The 22,195-nt window shown below is 43.7% G+C and overlaps 1 protein-coding gene and 1 long non-coding RNA gene across 12 annotated transcripts in view; one reads left to right on the top strand and one right to left on the bottom strand.

The window, feature by feature from the left end:
• Positions 1–8,257, top strand: part of TFDP2 (transcription factor Dp-2) — a 152,993-nt gene extending 144,736 nt beyond the window's left edge. For all 11 annotated transcript variants that reach the window (XM_055321133.1, XM_055321135.1, XM_055321134.1 and 8 more), the window contains 3 exons: positions 3,014–3,180; positions 7,706–7,811; positions 8,042–8,257. In XM_055321133.1, the coding sequence (XP_055177108.1) occupies positions 3,014–3,180; positions 7,706–7,811; positions 8,042–8,225 (457 nt within the window). In that variant the 3' untranslated portion in view covers positions 8,226–8,257. The remainder of the gene's footprint in view (positions 1–3,013; positions 3,181–7,705; positions 7,812–8,041) is intronic.
• A 1,125-nt stretch (positions 8,258–9,382) lies between these two features.
• On the bottom strand, positions 9,383–20,579 carry LOC129507018 (uncharacterized). The gene is made up of 3 exons (XR_008663912.1): positions 20,520–20,579; positions 15,864–16,237; positions 9,383–14,041 (listed from the first exon to the last, which is right to left on the bottom strand). It is a non-coding gene; the product is annotated as an uncharacterized LOC129507018 (long non-coding RNA).
• Between the last annotated feature and the right edge of the window lie 1,616 nt (positions 20,580–22,195).

Raw genomic sequence — 22,195 nt, 5'->3', positions numbered from 1 at the left:
GCAACATGTGGCATTAGGGCAGTTGTTTCTTTGTTTTTCTGTTTTGCTCTATGGTATTGGAGTATGCTTCTGCTTATGAATGAATGGACATGAAAATGCTAGGTGCATTGTCTGCTTTCTTTTTTTTTATTTATTTTATAACTAGAAGTTTATACCTTTTGACCACCTTCACCCATTTCATCCACCTCTGGCAACCAATAGTCTGTTCTCTGCATCTATGACTTCTTTTTTTTTTTTTTAGATTCCATATTGTAAGGGAGATTATACAGTACTTGTCTTTCTCTGTCATCTTATTTCAGTGAGGAGAATTCCTTCAAGGTCCACCCATGTTGTTGCAAATGTCAGAATTTCCTTCTTTTTTATGGCCAGATATTCCATTTGTACACACTCAGATAACAGAGATAGTCTACATTTTCTTTATTTGTCCATATGTCAGAAGACAGGTTGGTTCTGTATCTTGGCTATTATAAATAATGCTGCAGTGAACATGGGGGTGCAGATATCTTTGTGAAATAGTGATCTTATTTCCTTCAGATATATGCCCAAAAGTGAGATAGCTGGATCATGTGGTAGTTCTGTTTTTAATTTTTTGAGAAACATTCATACTGTTTTCCATGGTGGCTACACCAATTTACAATCCCACCAGCATTTTTTTACATTTTAACTAAAGTTGATGATATTTATCATAGCAAGTGAGCAGTGGCACAGTTTTTAAAATACTACTAAGTTAATTTGTAACTTATTTTACTCTTCATGAAAATAGCAGTAATCTTCAGGATTACTGTGACCAGCATCCTGAGATATTTAAGGGAATAAGGTGTGGAGTGAGAAAGACCTAAGTGTGGATTGGGGTTCCCCCATTTAGCTGCTTCAGAGCAATGTTCTGAAGAACAAAAGAGGATGATTCCAAAGCCTCTATCACATCCTAGCCTTGTGAGGATTAAATACGATGATGTCTATAAAGGTTTTGACCCAAGGCAAGCACTTTATAAATATTAGCTGCTGTCACAAGGAGTCAGCATATAATTTATTGACCAAATTGGGATCCATTTGAAAGTAAAAGAGTGCTCAGTAATCACATCAGTCCCACAGGCATAGTCTAAGACTAAGACTGTCCAGGGAGACTTGGGCCTCTGGTCTCCTTAGAGCTACCACATGGCCTTTGGGCTTTGCCTTCCCTTGTCTTTTCCACTCTTTCCTCAGGCAGTGTTGCTTCCCCTCTTTATCTTGATTGCATACAGAGATTCTAGGTCACTTAAATAAGAAGGTGCCAAAAGAAAAAAAAAAACAGTGAGCAAGGATCTCAAAAGTATTTGATAATTAAGACTATAGACATAAAAATAGTATGAAGTCAGAAGATCCATTTTTCAGTTTTTCCTCTAGCTACATAGCTTCTTAACCTTTCTGAGATTTGGATGCTTCCTCCTCAAAAGTAGGATTTATAGTATTTAACTTGCTGATTTTCAAAAGTTGTAGGTAAATCTTAAAGAACCCAGCCCAGTGGTCAGTAAATGGTACGTGTCTGTATTATTATTCACACAATTGCAAAATCTTCACAAAAACCTACATCTTATAGGGACTATTAACATATTCTCATAAAACTGAGACTCCTGGAGAATGTTTAACGTATTTTCAAGAGAAACAGTCTTAGAATTATAGTTCCTCTCTCCAGTCAGCCTCTTGTTTTGTGAGGGATTATTAAATTCTCTTCATCCCTTAGTCTTCCAAGTCTAAAAAGAGTAGCAGGAAGATCTGGGAACCATTGGCCTAAAGGAATTATGGATTCTGTTCGTCCCAGGCTGGGGCCTGGTAAGGTTTCCATCCCTACGTAGGTGGTTACTGACTCATGCCCTTTCCCAGCCCAACTCTTAGTGTAGGGAAGGAGGTTGTGAGCAGCTTGTAGAAGCTTGTTACTCAAGGTAGGTCCTAAAGCCTTGTCTTTCAGTTACTTTGTTGATACAATCTTTTCCCCTTAATTAGCCTTGAGGCTCTTCACAATGGGGATTAAATTTACAAAACCATCTACTTTTAACATTTACCAGGAATCATCTCCTTGACAGGCACATGCTTCAAATTTTTTGTGTTTTTCACTGAAAATTTGTTAATGTCCTTTATTCAAATTTATATAATACTTCAGACTATTTAAACATGGTATTTCATTTTAAATTGTAATTTTTGCCCTGACCTAAAATCTAGCATCAATTATTTTACCTTCATGTGATTTTAATAAGAATTTTATGACAATATAAAACCACCACTGTGCCAAAACATTCATCTGCACTCAGTCCCTGTGCAACCGAGGCCTATGGGTAAAGGTGCCCCAGGGCCCAGCCTAGGAGTCAAAAGGACTGTGTTTTTTTGAAACATTGTACAGGGCAGCTGGGCATCCTGATTTGGTACTTTTCAAGGACACTTGTAAATGTGCACTTTTTCCTTAAGTCATTTATTTCACTTCTTAGGCTCCTAAGACAGGATTTGGGTTTTGGTTTGTTTGTGAAAAGTCTTCCACTTACTGCTTATCTAAACTCTATAGCTTGACACTTGACTCAGGAAAATGAAGTAAGCATCCAAAATAGTTTATTGGGTTTTTTTTTTCTCTCTCTCTCTCAAACCTGATAGGCCGACTCATAGTAGGGATGTCATATATTATACTAAACTGAAAAGTCTTCCTTAATAATTTGTCTTCTGTGACAAAACTGTAGCCAACTTTGAAAGTATTGGCTTTACACCAGAGTTTCTGTTCCCTGTTTGTAACAACTTTGAATAGGACTGAAGTTTATGGACTCCTATTATTTGTCATAGGAAAACTGTTTTAGTTGGGAAAGTGGCTTGTTTGAGATGTCATTTCCCCCTGAACACAGCAGAATGACTGTTACTGCTCTCAACAGTGACAGTTCCTAGTACTATAACTGAATTTAGGCCCTCATTCTTGCGTGTAATGTACAAAGTACAACACTATGCAGACCTCCCCTATACCACTGAAACCCCATACTAACTTTGTTTTCTGATACAGGTTTGAATATCTTTTTAATTTTGACAACACCTTTGAGATCCATGATGACATAGAAGTGCTGAAACGAATGGGAATGTCCTTTGGCCTAGAGTCAGGCAAATGCTCTCTGGAAGATCTGAAACTTGCTAAATCATTGGTGCCAAAGGCGTTAGAAGGTTATATCACAGGTATGTTAACTAACACTTTCACATGTTGTCCCTGACTCCATGTCAAACCTAAATCTGTTAAAACCTTCCTCATAGAAAATTAAAGTCCACTGTATGCCCACCCTACATTCTGTGCCCTTGAAACGTAACCATTCTCTTGAATTGCTTATTTATCATCATTTATTTTTTCTTTAGAGAGATATAAATGCAAATATAGTAAACTGGAAACAACTTATTGTTTAATTTTACTTATTTCTGACCTTATATAAATATACATTTATATTTATATATATATTTATGTGTGTGTGTGTGTGATATATATATTCTTTAGTGATACAGGTTTTTTCCACTCAACATGATCTTTTCATTCATTCATATGGTTTAATATGGCTGTAATTAATACATTTTTACTGTTGTACAGACCTCCATTATATGGCTGTATCACAACTTGTTTATTCATTTTGCTGATGATAAACCTTTTAGTTTTGTTTCCAATTTCTTGATGTTAAAAAACAGTGCTACTGGGATCCCTGGGTGGCTCGGCGGTTTGGCGCCTGCCTTTGGCCCAGGGCGTGATCCTGGAGTCTCCGGATCGAGTCCCACATCAGGCTCCTGGCATGGTGCCTTGCTTCTCCCTCTGCCTGTGTCTCTGCCTCTCTCTCTCTCTCTCTCTCTCTCTCTCTCTCTCTCTATCATGAATAAATTAATAAAATCTTTAAAAAAAAAAAAACAAAAACAAAAAACAGTGCTACTTTGAACATTCCTATAACAATAGCATAGTACCCACCTGCCAGTGTAAAGCATGAGATTACTGGGTCAGAAGTCCATGCAGCTTCAGCTTCACTAGATGATGCCAGAACTTTTAAATTTGACTTCACAAGTTACATTCTCACCTGCAGGGTGCTAGTGTTCCATTTGCCCAATCAGGTGGATGTGAAATGGTATCCTAATTTTTTTTTTATTGAGATATAATTCACATACCATATAATTCACCATTTTATGGTATGTACAATTCAGTGGTATTTAGTATATTCACAAGGTTGTGTAATCATCACTAATTCTAAAACATTTTTTATCACTTCAAAAAGAAAAAGAAACCCCATATACATTAACAGTCACTCCCTATTCCCCTATTCCCCCCAGCCCTAGGAAACTACTAATCTGCTTTGTCACTATGGATTTGCCTGTTCTGGACATTTCATATAGATGGAATCACACACTATGTAGTCTTTGTGATTGACTTCTTTTACTTATTAGCATTGTGTCTTCAGGGTTCATCCCTTCTCATTGCCATTGTATGAATAATAGCACATTTTATCTATCCATTCATTAGTTCGTAGACATTTGGATTGCTTCCGCTTTTGACTATCATGAATGATGCTGCTATAAACATTCTTGTACATATTTTTGTGTGATCCTAAGTTTCACCTCTTTTGGTCATGTACCTAGTAGTGCGATTTCTGGGACATATGATAACTCTGTGTGTAACATTTTGAATAACTGCCAAATTATTTTTCAAAAGCATGTGTACGAAATTACAATCCTACCAGCTTGTCCACATCCTTCTCAAAACTTGTTATTGCCCATCCTTTTTATTATTGCTATCCTTGTAGGTGTGAGGTAGTATTTTACTGTGGTTTTATTTTGCATTTTCCTAAGCACTAATGGTGCTAAGCATCTTTTTGTGTGCTTATTGGCCATTTGTAGATCTTCCTTGCAGAAATGTCTGTTCAGATCCTCTGCCCGTTTTTGCATCAGGTTGTCTTTATTATGAGTTTTAAAGAGTATACCGACTACCCTTGAAAACAAAAACTAGGGGATCCCTGCGTGGCTCGGCGATTTAGCGCCACTTTCAGCCCAGGGCCTGATCCTAGAGACCCGGGATCAAGTCCCATATCAGGCTTCCTGCATGGAGCCTGCTTCTCCCTCTGCCTGTGTCTCTGCCTCTCTCTCTCTCTCTCTCTCTCTCTCTCTCTCTCTCTCTCCCTGTCTCTCATGAATAAACTAACAACCCAGAGATCAAGAGTCTCATGCTCACCAGTGAGCCAGCCAGGTTCCCCTCGTTCTTACTTTATTTTGCTTTAGGGTTTTGCCCCTTTGGTCAAAACACACGAGTTTGTTGATTGAGATTTTGAGATTTGATTTCTGTTGGATTTGGTTCTTCAACCAGCGCCATCCACCTGCTGCAAGTGTGACCCCTTCTTCTTGTCCCTTAGCCAGCTTGCCCCTTGTTTTCACCCCCCATGCTTTGTTCTTCCCACTCTCTCCCAGAGTAGGCCCTGCTGTTTTATTAGCAGCCCAGCCATTGTGGCAGTCCAGCAGGGGCTGAATAAAGGGTCTCAATAAATCACCAGAACTTTATTTTAGCTTATGCTCAGTGAAAAGGCTCAGGGCAATCAGGCAGACTCTGTGGTTTTGGTCTCTTTGTGACTTCATTTGCAGGCTGGGAGATAGACTTTCTGGTGACTTTTAAAAAAAGAAATGCCTGTAGTGTGCAAAGGGACAGAATGGCTCTTGAGTAAGATGGTGAGAACTATTGTATGTATCTTATGATAATGTGAAAGAAATGTAGGCTTTTCAAAGCCATTGTAAGAAAGAAAATTTACTGTGTAATGCCCACAAACAAGTAAATAGCTGTGTTCTGACAGCAAGTTTCCATATATACTAATTGATATTTACCACAGGATTCTGGTTTTAATTTCATCTTGCACAGGCTTCTTATTTAATGTAGTTAAAGTCTGCTATTCTTCTTAGAATTGAAGTTTTTTTTTTCACAGCTGCCTTAACTAGCCTATAAAGGAAAAGGTTCACAAGGCCATGGTAAAGTTAATGAAATCATTTCCTTTCCTCTTTTCCTACATAAGAAGCTTCTCACTTGGTCAGATGGTACCAGGATAGCAGAATTTCTAATATAGTTTGGGGTTTTTTTGTTTTGGTTTGGTTTTTTTTGCACAGGAATTAACAAAACTATTTTAATTAACTTTAATAAAAGCTCATTACTAAATTGCACAGTCTTATTTTGTAATGTAAGTCAGAATTTCTTTTTAGGAATACATTTCTTTATTTTATTTAAATTCAGTTAGCCAACATACAGTACATCATTAGTTTCAGATGTAGTTTTCAATAATTCATCAGTTGCGATAGGAATACTTTCTAGAATTTCTTTCACCTCTTGTAAACTTGGTGTGAAAGAGACTATACTCATTCAGTAACATTTAGATCTTACATGTCCCAGTCACTGCCTGCCTTGAGCTAAATTCTAGATACTGAGGCCAGTATTAAATAAAATTACAATAAGAATTTATCAGGGTTGTGATTGGAGAAATATGGTATATGCACAGAAAAGAATATTGCAGGATCCCTGGGTGGCGCAGCGGTTTGGCGCCTGCCTTTGGCCCAGGGCACGATCCTGGAGACCCGGAATCGAATCCCACGTCGGGCTCCCGGTGCATGGAGCCTGCTTCTCCCTCTGCCTGTGTCTCTGCCTGCCCCTCTCTCTCTCCCTCTCTCTCTCTCTCTCTCTCTCTCTCTCTCATAAATAAATAAAAAATTTAAAAAAATATTGCAAGGATACACCCAAAATATTTTATGCAGATTAAAACAGTAATGTTTGCCTCGCCTTCATTAAAAATATGACTGCATGTGACCTTTTTTTTTTTTTTAAAGATTTATTTATTCGTGATAGAGAGAGAGGCAGAGGCAGAGGCAGAGGCAGAGGGAGAAGCAGGCTCCATGCCAGGAACCCGATGCAGGACTCAATCCTGGGACTCCAGGATCACGCCCTGGGCCAAAGGCAGGCGCTAAACCACTGCGCCACCCAGGGATCCCTGCATGTGACCTTTTAAAATACGGGCTAGTTGGGGTACCTGGGTGGTTCACTCTGCCTCTGTCTCTGCCTCTCTGTGTTTCTCATGAATAAGAAAATATTTAAAATAAATAAATAAATAAATAAATAAATAAATAAATAAATAAATAAATAAATATTTTAAAAAACAACATAAGGGCTACTGTGAGTTACAAAGCAAAGGATACCAGGAAAAAGAAATATATCTTTTATGAGTAATAGCACTGAGTTCACTGAAGGGGCACATGAAAAGCTTCTTACCTATTTCTCATTTGACTTTCTTTTTACCTGCTCGTGGCTTTGGCCTTTTACACCAGAGTCTTTGGTGGTGAGGACAGCAGGTGTCCAGGAATGGTGCAGTGATCACTGTACTCTCAGCTGCCCTCTCGATTTCCTAATTAAGAAAAAAGATTGGGAGTCTGTGAGTGGTTTATTTTTTATTGTTTCTGTGTGTGAGTGGTTTAATTTGAATTTTTCCTCACTGTCATCCGCCTTCCCAAATTTTTTTCCTGTTTTTACGTCCCAGAGATTTCCTTTTTCCAGGCCAAAGAAACGTGGGTTCTCCCCAGGACAGGAGACTTACCTAGCTGTAATTTAGACCAGGCTCATGCCCTACCTCACCTGTGCTCCTCTCAACTGCAAGAGCAGCAGCCACAGAGCTTGCAGCACACCTACATCTTCTGTTTCTGTTTCTCCCTGTAGATATCTCCACAGGACCTTCTTGGTTAAATCAGGGACTACTTTTGAACTCTACTCAATCAGTCTCAAATTTAGACCTGACCACCGGTGCCACCTTGTCCCAATCAAGGTACGTATTTTTTCAGGGATTAGAAAGAGAAGCTGTGAAGCCCTGCCCACACCCCCACCCCCACCCCCCCTGCAGGGGAGAGCCAGGTGTCACTGCTGGCCCAGGTCTTGAGCACATTTTGGCAGAGCTCCCCAGTGGCACCTCCTCTCCCATGTTTTTATTCCGACATTTTACAAAGCTTGAAAGATTTGCCACATTAATGAGCTTGTGTGTTTTTAATTATTCGCTAGTGTAAACCAAGGGTTGTGCTTGGATGCTGAAGTGGCCTTAGCAACTGGGCAGTTCCTTGCCCCAAACAGTCACCAGTCCAGCAGTGCAGCCTCTCACTGCTCTGAGTCACGAGGCGAGACCCCCTGTTCGTTCAACGACGAAGATGAGGAAGATGACGAGGAGGATTCCTCCTCCCCAGAATAAAGACAGGAGAAAACCCATGTTTTAATATTTGACGCTCATGTGTGTTTTTAGTGTGAGCTCTTGTTTTTAAAATGATTGCTTCAGTCTTTGCCTTTGTTTGCACTGTGTGTTCAGTGAAAACTAGGGAAACACAATAAGCAAATGATAGGAAGGCTGAGATGATTGAGATGAAAGTTAACCTAGCGTGAATGAAAACTCTGACCAAGGAGCAATGGATCACCGCAGACAAAGCGGTGTTCTGAGGTGATGGAGGGGATAGCCCCTAAAGAATTGGCAGCATGAATGAAGCTCATTTATCTCCCACGAGGTGGGATCTTTGTGTCCCCCCACGCCCCTGTAACCGTCCTTAGGATCAGGATTGCTGTAACAAACAGTCCTTGACTTCATGTTCGTCATGTCTCTCTTCCTCGACTGGGCTGCTTTTTACAAGCAGAAGTGAACGCGAAAGGATCCCAGCGGGGGCGAGTTGTACAGTGAGGGATGTAGACGGCAATCCTTGTGGTCTAAGGAGCACAGACTGAACTGCTGAACTAGTTGAAAGTCTAGTTGAGGTGCTTTACGCATCAGCTGCCTTAGACGGCTTCTAGAAAGGAGCAAGCGCTAATTCTTAAGTACTTAAGTGACATTTAGAATAATTTATAGTAAAACTGAGATGATCATTATTAGCCAATGCATTGGTGCATAGAATTTTCTAGGGCTACTTCTGGAAGCCAAATATAGAATAGCATTTCCACGTGCATTAAAATACTTTGCCAGCACTGCCTTTGCCAGCATTCTAAATCTGGAGTTTTACAGAGAAGGAAATTGTATCTATAGTTTTAATCAAAGCTATGCATTTCATATAGCTTTTTCATTTGAAACAAAACAAAGAAACCAATTCCTATGACCGAATTGCTTGCTTATAGCTCCCTCCAGTACTTGTATGATTTCACTCTGTGCAATTTGTGAAAATGAACCAAATGTCATTACTTTTGTCTTAAAAGAAAAGTCTCTTTCAAGAATACGAACAGCAACGTTTTCCTGTACACGTCACCTTTTGTACATTTTCGTTACTCAAAATTACCTTATTGGGTTTATTCCTGGGTAAATTGCATTTCAAACTAACCCGATATTAATTGTTTCACAGAAACACAGAAAAATGTTGATCACTCCAAATGACTGGATTTGTGGTAGTGCAGTATACAGTATGTTGTTTCATAGCCAAAGATGCCACTGGGCGTACTGCCCTGGGGCGTTCACAGCTCCTGGCCCTCTGAACAGGGCAGTGTGAGGACATCGACCGGCACGGCCAGGCCCCAATCTATCACATTAAGGCCTTGAGAAGGAGCAAATAGTAATGGAAAATAACTCTTTGACTCAAATCCTTTGGATTTGCCTCTAGATTATGCATCCAGCACCTTTGGGTGCAACACTAAGCTTGTCCCAAACCGGTTCTTTTCTAAACCCATGGCGGGGGGTGGGGTACGGATGCCTTCTGATGCCTTTTTAAAGTTCTTCCACTCTGCTTACAGTAAGCTGGAGAGGAAAGATTTGGCTGACCTAAAATTTTTACTAAGCCCATGAAAACTAATACACAAGAACACACAACTTTAACTGAGGTTCCTTGGAGACAACACTCATTCTGTCCTAATAAGCCATAGTGCAGACTCAGAGTGGTCAGGGGAGCAGAGAGATCGAGGCAGTTCTAGAGACTTCTGTCTCCGCCTGAGTTCTGGGAACACCTCTGAGGCTGGTGGGTGGCAGGAGTCCAAAATAGTGCAGAGGCTGCAGCAGGGCCCCGAGGGCTTCTGAGACACTTCCGACTCGAAGAGCATCAGCTACACAGTTGGATAAAACTGGTTCCCTTCCAAACGGCCCCCTCCTTTACTGACTCCAACCTTAACTACCCATATCGCTGTACTCGAGAGCCAGCCGGGACCTGGAGAGCCCAGGGGTCACAGCTGACTCTTTAGTCTTCACAATATTTTATACAGGTTCCAACACCTGTACATCAACATTTCTGCAGGTAATTCAGCATAACCATTCCTGCACCAAATAGCAAAGTCCTTGCTGGAGCTCTAGTTCTCTCTCTCTCTCTCTCTCTCTCTCTCTGCTGTTGTAGTGTTTTAAACTGATAAAATGCCGGTTTGAGGTTTTTTGTTTTTGTTTTTTTAAAGCAACCAAAGACTCTTCACATAATTGGTGCCCCATCATTGGCCATCTCAGCCGTTCGTGTGTGGTATTTGGTGGAAAGTGGCCTCCACCCCTCAGTAAAGGGTTTGGGTTACTGCTGAGGACATCTGTTGGAGGCACACTGTGGTCACCAGGACATCTCGCTGGTGTGAAGCCTTACCTGAGCAGAAAGCTAAGTTGAGATGTTTAGAAACATAAATTCTTCTGTTCTTGTATATCTCCCCTAAACAGATTTTTTTTTTTAAAGTTCAATACTCAGTCACAATTCTATATAGAAATCAAAGTAACAAAATGTTGGGAAATTATGATTGCGATATCCAGGATTCCTTATAGGAGGAGCCCTTGGGGTCACATGCACACATGCATACACACGTGTGTGTGCACAGACACCCCTCCCAGAAGGTGCCAGTCACACTCTGCTTTTTGGGGAGTTCGAGAGGCCTTTTTCCTCCTCAAGGGTCAGCTCAGCTATTACCCTTTTAAGTGCATGATGTCATTGGGCCGGTAAATTCCTGCTCCCATTAGCACGTGCACAGGGGGCCCCAGACCTGCCACACTGACCCTTACGTGGGGAGGCCAGCACTTTCAGAGTCCATGGCAGTGTGTGAGGCACCCCAGCACCTGCCCGAGCTTCCCTTCACCCTTCCCACCGTGAATCTTTCTCATTTGTTTAGTCTTTTCGCGTGCTGGCAAGGGGGTGAGAACAGCTTTGGCAAGTGCTAATCTGAATTGTGCCTTATGATCACGGAGGACGTTGTGGAAGGGGCAGGAAAGGAGATGCCAATGTGGTGATTCCTCACCTCAGTGATGGGCACCGTCCCTGGAAAACTTGACAATGACCACGTGTCTTGTTCCCTACAGTTTAATTCTTTATAGAAATGGTGGGGAGTTTCTGCCGTTTTACCAGGACAAAAGAGGGTAACTCCCATCGTTGGTGGAATTTACAGTTGTAACTGTACCGTTGCCATACTTGAAAAATAAAGCCAGGGTCAGTCCCCAAATGCAGATTAGCTCCTATCAGATAATTAAGATGGAGAGGTTTCACAAAGGAGTGGTCCGCTTTCGCCGTGCAGACATTTGTCACTTGGCTGTCTGCTAGACCACAGCTCTTTTTTGGCTACTTGGGTCACAGAGACAGCAAAGTTGCTCCAAGTGTAGATGTAACTTAGGCCCTGGGACAGTCAGAACATAGTGGCGGTGGATGTTCTTGGAGGCAAGGTTACAAAGGAAGGGAGCTGCCAAAGCTGTTTCGTAACCACAGAGAGAGAGAGAGAGAGAGAGAGAGAGAGGTCTGTTTAGCTTTATCAGTGATTGACTTTAAGGGCCCTTTAAATACCTATCCCGCTTCCCGCTCCCTGTCCTCAGTCATATGAAAGGAGTGTTTCTCCCCAAACCAATCTGGGATGTAGACGTTAAGATTGTGCCTTCCTAGTGGTTAAGTACAGAGTGGGTGTTGGACAGTGAATGTAACAATTTAATCCTTCAGTAGGTATTTGAGTGAATACAGAACAGAAAACATTGAGAGTGATTAGTGCTAAGGGAAAAATGATGGGGTGATAAGACAGTGGGGGGGAAAGAAAGGTGACTTTGGCTAGGCCGGCCAGGGAAGGCCTCCCCCTAAGAAAGTGACATTTGTCCTGAGTCAGACAGTTGAAAGACTGACGTCTCTATACCTTCTTTCCACACTATCCCCATAATAAGCACTTGGATTCGCTACTACATTCCAAAGGTCACACCGTTCCGGTGTTAAACATAGATTTTGGGTGGGATTTGTTAAGGAACTTTTAAGATATAAAGGAAAAATTTAGCTGCCAGCAGTATCCATGAACCAAGAGAAAATTCTAACTCTAACCCACGACGTTCTCATTATTCATTTCATCACCCTGCAGTGGAACCTATACCATAAAAAAGTAATCACTTTTCTAGGTGTTTTCTTCTAGTTTTTCAAGTTGTTGGATACATAAAGATCTACTTTTTGTATTAGATACATAAAAGATAACCTTTTACTCTGCGTGTGGGTTGGCTTTACGTGGAGCTAAAGACTTCCCCGGGATATTTTCACAAATAGGCTCCCTGTCTCCGTGGCCCAGGGCAGTGGGCCCTAGGCCCTGACGGTCATAAATGTGTACTTATGGGGGACCCCGCCCCCCGGCCGTGTGCCCGAGGCCTGCACCACGCTGTCGGCCTCAGAAATGTGCCTCCTTGCCCTCTGAATCACAGTCGGTACAGTCTTCAGCTGATTTAACTTACACTGAAGCCACACTATTACTCAAAAGGGAAAAAGCCTGATATTTGCTTAAGATCTTTTTAAGAAAAATTCAAACTAAACGCCCACATAAATGACAACATTCCTCAGGAATTCACTCCTTCAAGGTATCTCCGAACAGGTAGGCTCACGTAACCTTTGAGATCCAGTTTCCCCCCACACACACCTACATTCACGCTATGCTAAAGAAGGAAAAGTCGGGGGCACGAAACTGTGACCCTCCAGTTGTGCCCTGGGCATCTGTGACAAGTATGAAAGCTTAAATGGTAGCAGATGTCCGCTTGTGACGAGACTGCAGGAAGTGTATTGTTTCTTACGTGCATTCTCTGCAGCTGTCCTCTCAGTCCAGGTAAAACCCTGAGTCATCCTTCTACAACCTTTACTTTACAAAAAGGGCTCTAGAACTGCATGCTCTCCTGACCCTTGCTGTTCAGCCGACTGGACTTGGCCTCCCTGCTTAGAGCTGCATCGGAAGCCAGTGTAGATGGAAGGGACAGGACTCCCCCATCCTCCCCCGAGGGTCTCAGGATGGAAGGGAACATCTCTTCTACCCCATTTGTTGAGAAACAAGCTGAGAGCTTGGCCTGTCTAACATCCCTCAGCCTGTGTGGCAGAGCCTGCACCACAACCCAGAACTCTTCCTCCCGTGAGGGCCACTTGGCCTCCTGCAAACCACACCCTCACCACCGTCCTTCAGACAGCTTTGGATTTGTATCAGTCCTCTGTCGCACCAAGTGCTTAACAGTTGAGCAAAAGCGGGACTCCACTCGTGAGTCCCCAGCATGAGGTTGTGGTGTCAGCTTTGGGCTTCTCTCGACTTGGAAGACCCCAGGTTTAGTCATCACACCTGGGAAGAAACTCATTCCTCCCTGAGGAAAGACCATCCTACATGTTTATGTTGGTCACCGGTAGGAGGTTGAGAGGTTGAGTTCCCACTGGATCCTCCTGTACCACATTAGCTTGTTCCTGTCCGTGGCTCTCAACACAACAAGGAAACTTCCCCAGATCATGTTTGGGGTTTAAAACCCTTTGTCACTTCAAACTCACCATGTTGTCACTTACACGTCATCTTCAGCATGTCAGGCACCACCTAATAACAAATGGCCTAATGTTTTATTTTGCTTATTCTTGACTGGGGTCAGTGTTTTTTGCATACTAAAAAGTCCGAAGATCCAGATATTTTTCTGCTAAAAGACTTCTTTGAGCACATTGCAGTTCTCTTTCTCCTTGTAGTATGATGGCAGGTTCAACCTTTCGGGGTCCTGAAAATAGAACTAGTAACTGGGGCAGGCTGCTCAGTAGGCCTGAGCTCTGATGACCATGGTTCAGTACTGTGAGTTCCTTGAGGGATTTCGTTTGCCACCACCACACTTGACTTCTAGACAAAAAAAAAAAAAAAAAGGCTGTGAGCCCAAATCACAAGTTCATTCACCTTTTCATTTGGAGATGCTTTACTCTGATCATGTGCTGTTGGGTTTTATTTCCAGAAAATCTAGGTCTGCTTTTTTTCTGCATGAAGGAAACGTTGTGGTGCCACATGCTTTAAGCAATTTAAACAGGAGAAGCGAGGGGAAGATGCAGACACCACATCTGACTTGCCTAATGTAGACTTTATTAGATTGAAGTACCTAACCTAATATGATGTATTATTTTATAGCATCTCAAACTTTGTAAATAAATACCGTTATTTTTATATGGAAATTTTATAGAAGAGCTATTTCTGTATACTTAATTATTCCTGGATTTCCTGAAATTGCTTCCAATAGATAACAGTCAAGTCCTGAGCAGTGTTCCTCTAAGGATGGTTCAAGACCACCTGCAGCAGAATTAATGAGAGTTTTAACTTTTTGCCTCCCTAGGACCGACCCCAGACACTCCAAGCTCTGGGAGTGGGCCCTGGGAAATTGTATTTTTAATAAACTCTTGAGTGATGGTTTTTGTCCATTAAAGTGTATCTCTATCCATCCTGTAAGATTAAAAGAAGGAAGGGAAGAAAAAACATCTGAGATGAGTTAAGTTGTGCTTGAGAAAAAAAAAATGGATCAGACTATTCTATGATTTGAATGAGATGTACTATAGAAAAAATAAATAATTTAAATAATGTTGGTCTGTCATTATTAGTGGGCTGATGGGGGGCCAGTGGATACTGTGGCATGCCACCCGCCCTCCCTCCCTCAGGACCGGGACACTCCCTCCCCTCTCCGTGTCCCCCAGGAATTGCCCTCGGAAGAGAACTACCTTTCCCACAGCTACGTCCACATGCAGCCAGTGAAGGTACAAAAGCCCAGCCTCCTTGCTCCAATTTGGGGTATCTGAAGTACCGTCTCAACTTCAGAATTCCTCCTGGGCAGCTCCTCCCACAACGATCATGGCTCAGCTTCCCTTTCACCCCATCCTGCTTCCCCCACTATCCAGGTGGTCCCAGAGTACCCTCCAACACAGGCATGCCACCTGTCCCCCCATGATGGATATGGGTCAGATGTTTAAAAGGTTTTCTGGGGGGAATCCCTGGGTGGCCCAGCGGTTGAGCATCTGCCTTCAGCCCAGGGATTGATCCCAGGATCCGGGGATCGAGTCCCACATTGGCCTACCCACAGGGAGCCTGCCTCTCCCTCTGCCTGTGTCTCTGCCTTTCTGTCTCTCATGAATAAATGAATAAAATCTTTTTTTAAAAAAGTTGTAAAAGGTTTTCTGTGTTACAGATCTACGATTTTACATCATCTTAAGGTCACTGGAGAAGATTGTAGCGTAAAGAATAATGACCGTACAGTCCCAGAAATGACCTGAATACAGATTTCTAGAGAAGATGTTTTCTTAACCTCTCTTTACTCCAAACCAGCAGCAGCCAGAGAGCTGCAGTGATGAGCACCAAATACCCCCAGGCCCCGGGCAGAACTTCACGGTTCCCAGCTTCGGAGACCAAAGCCCCTCAGCACCTGTTCAAGCAATTTTTGCCTCCTTCGGGGAGAGGCAGGAGCTCTCAGTAACGGCTGTCTCCTGTGTTCCAACAAGCTAAGCAGAGGACTTCGTGGGCACGTGGATGGGAAGAAGGTACAGAAGGGTTGAGAGCAATTTGGAGGCCATTGCCCCCCCCCCTCCCGTGGGCCAGGGCTTGAGGAGACCCCAGGAAACGGTGAAGGAAGCACTCGCCTGAAGGTTAATGCCCAGAAAGGAAGGTATCTTCCTGTAAAGATCCTCACCCAGGTTCAGTAGGCCGAGTATGTGACGGTGGTGGACTGGAACACCCAGTGTGGAAATGGGGAGCCAGTGCCCACCTCTTTGTCCCAGGGATTTACTGGCGTGGTAAGGTGTGCCCTCTGCTCCTCTTCTCCACCCCTAGTGGCAGAGCCATTTGGTTAATGTGTCCAAGGACCTACGGCGGTAACCACTGGATCATTTGGCCGTAAGAAAGCGCTTTAGCTCTTGCAGCCATGTGGATGTTGTGAAGGACTGTCGGGAGTGTCGTTGGTAGCCATCGACGCAGCCCCTGGGCACACGGCTGACCAGGGAAGATGTCTGCAGACTCCAGGAGTTGTTTACTTCAAAACCCTGGTTTTTGATGAGGTGGGCCTACCTGAGAGAATAAAGCATCGAGAAAAGATCGCTTCAACCAATGGGAGATAGAACCCATCTGGCAATCAACTTATCTATTTATTTATTTTTGAAGACTTTATGTATTTATTTGTGAGAGAGCAGGAACAGGAAGGAGAGGGAGAAGCAAGGTCCCCACTGAGCAGGGAGCTAGATGCAGAGCTTCATCCCAGGACCCTGGATCATGACCTGAGCCGAAGGCACATGTTTAACCAACTGAGCCCCCCAGGTGCTCCTCAACTTGTCCTTTTAGATTCATATTCCTAGAAGCTATTTTTTTCCCATTCCTTCTGACAGATGAACTGCTTCTGTAGTTCCCTACGTCTTCCATTTTTGCCTCTTATTTGAGCACTAGCTCGCCTTGCTGCTGCTTACACCCAAAGACACCACCAGCCTTCCCAGCTCTCTTACCCTGCAGGAGGCCTACATCTGGTCTTCCTGTGGGCAATCGCCAAATGCCTGGGAGCTCCCTGAACGCTGCCAGCTAGACCTTCCTGCTGAGAGACCTTTCCAGCTCCTTGCTAAAACTTGTTTCAGGAAATCTCAGAGTATAAAACGCACTGTTGGTGAAGGGAGACCAGTATCAGAGTGGGTGAAACCGATCCCACTTATGCAAAGAATTTGTCATAACCACTTTCTCACTTGCCTGCAAATCACTTTCTGACACCGATTGGGTGGGGCACATTGACCACCACCCAATCACTTCTTTCTCACGTGCTTGTCTCCTGCTTTACTCAAGAGGCCTACCGTACTAGGGCTGGGAGATTTGTTTTCTTCTTTCGTACCCTAGCACTTGGCCATGGCTCCCCAAAGCCAGAACTCAATTAGAAGTTTTGAGAAGAATGTACACTGAAGCTCAAAAATGATAGTCCTAACAGGTGCAGTGTCCACGAGGATTATTTTCAGGCTCTGCTAATAGACAAACTTCTTTTTAAACCTCCAGTGACTGAAGATTTGTATCGGATCTTTGATCTGAACACAACAAAAAGTGCTTTTACAGGATGTGTTTTTAAAACATCTGGGTAGCATCTGCTTTTGTGATGTGTCCCTAAAGTAGAGACCAGGCCTTTTCCCACAGAGCAAAGTGGTGGTTGTGCATGAAGGGCTCCAGCGCATCTCTGATCATCTAAAAGATGAATTGACAGTTCGCTCAAGTTTTATCAAAATTCAGTTTATAAATCACTATTCACAAAGATGTGAATAAGAATGACAAGATTGTTTTTTTAATAAACACTTCTGGAAATTGCTTTTAAGAATAAGAACCAGGGGGATCCCTGGATGGCTCAGTGGTTTGGCGCCTGCCTTTGGCCCAGGGCACGATCCTGGAGTCCCAGGATTGAGTCCCGCGTCGGGCTCCCGGCATGGAGCCTGCTTCTCTGTCCTCCTGTGTCTCTGCCTCTCTCTCTCTCTCTCTCTCTCTCTCTCTCATAAATAAATAAATAAATAAATAAATAAATAAATAAATAAATCTTTAAAAAAAAAAAAAGGAATAAGAACCAAACATGATCCCAGTGCCCCGTCTTGAAAGTCAGATTAAAGGCATGTAAAGAGATGCAGGTCTTCAAACCACATTTCCTAAGGGGGATTAATATTCCTCTCATCCCTATGTTCTTCAAACAGACAAGCCAGGGCAGAGCAGGAGAGGCTGCCTACTTTCACTCTGGTGTTGACTCAGACCTTGGCAGCAGGATGGGGATGGCAGGCACGTTAAAAGGTCCTACGTCTCTGGCCTCCTCACCTGTTTTCAAGGGTGTAGACCTTGACAGAGTCTTCGGAGACACAGTGCTTGTTAATGGACAACACCAACCCCAGGGCTTCCAGAAACAGTTTCTCAAAAAACACATTTCTAGAAAAAACCTCTTGGTCAAGGATCACGACTGCAAGGGCAGCTTTTACCTCCCTGTTGGGCTTGTTCCAGAAAACTTGTCTATACATTGATTGTACAGGTTAGAGACAGGCCTGGCCAAAGAAAGAAGCTTGCTAAGAAGAGTTCATCCCATCCCACCCTCCCCTCATCTCTTCCCCATCCTCAATCCCTTCTGAATGATCTCTCAGAGCCTGGAGGGCAAAAATATGAGCAAGTTGCAGGGTTGGGGTTTGGCCAGGGAGGTAGGTGCCTGCTAGGACAGGCTGGGGCTCCTCCAGCCATCATGACAAAGGACAGACACAGAAAGTGATGGGCGAAAGTGTGGGGAGATACTGTTGGTGACAACCTCAGGGGCTTTCCAGGTGGAATCTGGAACACACCCATAGCTGGAGGGCAGGGGGAGGGTGAAGAAGGAGGGAGGCCACTCCAGGTTGGGAGACGGCGGCGGCTTTAGGAAGCAGAGGGGACTCACACACTAAAGACTTGTCTTGGGTGGCGGCAAGATGAATGGATCCCGCACCACTCGCCAAATCTTAAAAGGTCATAAAGAGGCCTTAACTGGGTTTAGTCACGTACACCGTGCAGGTGTTCTCAACTCCAGCAAGGCTGTGAACTTGGAGCGGCCTCTGGGAACAGGAAAGGCAAGCAGAACCCCCATTCCGAGGACACTGGAGGGGGGGACCAACTCATGGGTCAACTGGCCCTCACGTCTTTTTGATGACCTTCCCCAACTGACTACCACGAGCAGAATGAGCCTAGAAATGAAAGACTGCCTGCAACACCCATCTGTCACCAGCCATCGACCATAGAGGCGCTGGAGGGCAATGGCCCATCAGCAATCTGCGGCTGTTTGTCCCGCCAGGTGGGAAGGGCGGGGATGGAAACTGCAGCTCCAGCTGCAGCAGGTGGTAAACAGAAGCACAGTCTCCTTTGTGTTGCTCTGCTGTGTTGAGGGTTTTGTTGCAAGACTCCGCATTACCAATTGCAGCATTAGGAGTCCCTGATTTAAAGTCTTGTTGGGGGGACGCTTGGGTGGCTCAGCGGTTGATCCTGGAGCCCCTGGTTTGAGTCCCACATCAGGATCCCTGCGAGGATCCTGCTTCTCCCTCTGCCTGTGTCTCTGCCTCTTTCTGTGTGTCTCTCAGGAATAAGTAAATAAAATCTTTAAAAAAAAAAAGTCTTGTTGGGTATAAATTAATGAATTGACGAGACAAACCATTAACAATCCATTCATTTGATGATCTTGGAAGAGCTGCCATTTGAGAAATCTTAGTTGATATTTTTTTTGCATATATATGTATCGATAAATACACAGTCCAAATCCCATAAAATAATTCCTAGGCATAATCCTATAACAAAGTTCCAAATTTTCTGTAGGACTTTGTCATGTTCAATAAGCAGTATTAGAACACACTGTGCAGTTGACAATCTGTTAACTTTCTTGGCATAGTTTTAAGTGAAGAGAGAAACCCTTAGTAGGGGAAAACAGGGAGTGTGCTTCACACACCCTGACCTCTCATCCTCCTTCCTATGAGCTCCTGTGTGTATAGGTGTGCATGTGCCCCTCTTCCCACAGCACACAGACACTGTGGGTGGTTGGGGATGTCCTGAAGGACCTCCGTGGCTGGAACACTTGCTTGGGAGAGGAGGGGGGAAGGTCACTGCTGCTCATAAGCTTAGAAATTGTAAGCCAGTGCCCATCCCACTTGGAGAGTACTCGAGCTTCACTGTCAGTGTGAGGGAGACCAATGAAAATTTTTTATCTCAGAAATTAGAAGTTCTCTAACAGTAACCTATAATCAGGAACTCGTTTGTTATTACACATGGATTATTTCATCTTTGTAAATTCAAGGCCTGGTACAACAGCTGATATATAATAATAGGCCCCTGGTCTTGAATGAATGAATGAAAAAGTGACTTACGCACCCTTCCAAAGTATGCTGACCTTTTGGTTAGTTTTGAATAAACAAAAAATGTTCTCACCTTTGGTACAGATGATCTGGCTAAAGCCTGGGTACATTTGAAAAACTGGCCTCTTCCCACCCTATTGAGTCAAGAGGAGAGGACAGAGAAGTGTGAAAAGTCACAAAGGTGAGGCATTTGCCTGGCTCTGGAAGCAATTGGGTAGTAGTAGCAAATAAGCTGATCTAAGCAGAAAAAGTGCTGTTGACTCCTAGGGAGGAAGTGTGAGGAGACATCAGAACTTAGTCACCCACCTCTGGACCTCTGGATCCTAGAGACTTCTAGCCTCATCCTTTCTAGCACTTGCCCACCAACCCTACTGCTTTTCCAACCAATCTGGGCCCCTGAGTACAGATCCTTTTTCCTCACCCAGAAAGATTAGTAGTTTGTTTGCTATCGACCAGGAAGAGACTTTAGAAATATGGGGGTGACATACCTTTGATAAGTCCCAAGCCAGTAAGGTCTGTGTTTCAAAACCGAAACAGCTGTTTCATTTCCCCTCCCCCAGTCGTTTACTAGCTAGTTGTCTGCTTGCTGCTGTTAACACCCTTGCTCTAGCTAGCAGCCACTGGATTTTTCCATATCTAAGTGTGGGCAGCTGTTAACAAGAGAACACTTGCCTAGAGAAGCCAGAGAGCATGGGAGGGAATGAATGTTTAATATAGTCAAAAACAGATGACTAAGAACTACATCAAGAAGTCTGTAATACTTCCAGCTGCTTCTCATGTGAATTTATCTGCAATATCTTCCCAGTAAGAAGCCCCAGCAGTAGAGAAGGTGAGTGACCATCCCAAAGTCATGAAGAGACCAAATCACTTGCCAAGGAAAGATCTCAACTCTGGAGTTCCAGAGGGCCTTCCGTGCCCAATCTTTGCATCCAGGGAGGGAAAAGCCATAAATGCCAGAGGGACCAACACAAGGTATCAGGTCACTGCTCCAAGCCTGAGTTGAGAGGTTTGTCAAACATTCACCCCCACCCCTGTCTTAGGTTCAGAGACAGTCCTGTTGAGATCCCAGGTTGAAAAGGTGAGCTGGGGTGCCTGAGTGCCCCAGTTGGTTGGGGGTCACACTCTTGGTTTTGGCTGGGTCGTGATCTTGGGGTTGTGGGATCTAGCCCGAGTTGTGCTCCCCACTCAGTGCAGATTCTGCATGAGATTCTCTCCCTCTCTGCCTGCCCCTCCCTCACCTCCCACATGCACGTGCTCGCTCACTCTCTCTCTCTCATAAATAAATCTTTAAAAATAAAAGGTGAACTGAGTCCAGGGACATACAATCAGAAGCCCATTTAAAAAGGCCTCCTGAATAAATAAATAAATAAATAGATAGATAGATAGATAGATAGATAGATAGATAGATAAGCCTCCTGGGGGGCACAGTGGTTAAGTATCTGCCTTCAGCTCAGGTCATGATCCCAGGGGCCTGGGATGGAGTCCCAAGTCCTGGCTCCCTGTTCAGCAGGGAATCTGCTTCCCTTTGGAAGAGGGGAGTCCCTCTCCCTTTGCCTGCTGCTCCCCCTGCTTGTGCTCTCTCTCTCAAATAAAAATAATTTAAAAAAAATAAAAACTTCTGGATCAGCACAAAGCCTGTTTTCCTCCTACCCTCTGCACCCATGGGTGTATTAATAGGCCAGGAATGCACCTCTCTTAGGAAGAAACTTATTTAGCCATTGGTTTGTAAGTTGAATTAGTGCCTAGTCTGACTGGTCGGGATACTTCTCCACCCCCAGGAACTGCCACAAACCCCTGAGCAAGACTCTGAAGCTGACCAGCTGGCACCAGCTCCAAATGCTCATGGTGATGAGTGTAGGGAATGTGCCTAACCAAATTGAGGATTCCTGTGGCCAGAGCATGAGGCACGGGAGGGGACAGAGAAATGATTTGTTTCCCAAATAACTAATCTTTAACACCAACAATAATAAATAGCTAAGACATATAGCACTAATTGCCAGGCACTATTCCAAGTACTTAGTCCTATTTTACAAACCCAAACTCTGAGAAACAGCTTGAGCAAGGGGCTGAGAAGGGTTATTTAAGCTTAAACAGTTGTGAAAATTAATCAACAGAAAACTCATTTAGAATGGAGTTGGAGGACACCTGGGTGGCTCAGCAGCTA

The sequence above is a fragment of the Nyctereutes procyonoides genome, unplaced genomic scaffold, assembly GCF_905146905.1.
Source record: "Nyctereutes procyonoides isolate TBG_1078 unplaced genomic scaffold, NYPRO_anot_genome, whole genome shotgun sequence".
In the NCBI taxonomy this organism is placed as follows: domain Eukaryota; kingdom Metazoa; phylum Chordata; class Mammalia; order Carnivora; family Canidae; genus Nyctereutes; species Nyctereutes procyonoides.
This window is presented reverse-complemented; position numbering and strand designations above follow the sequence as displayed.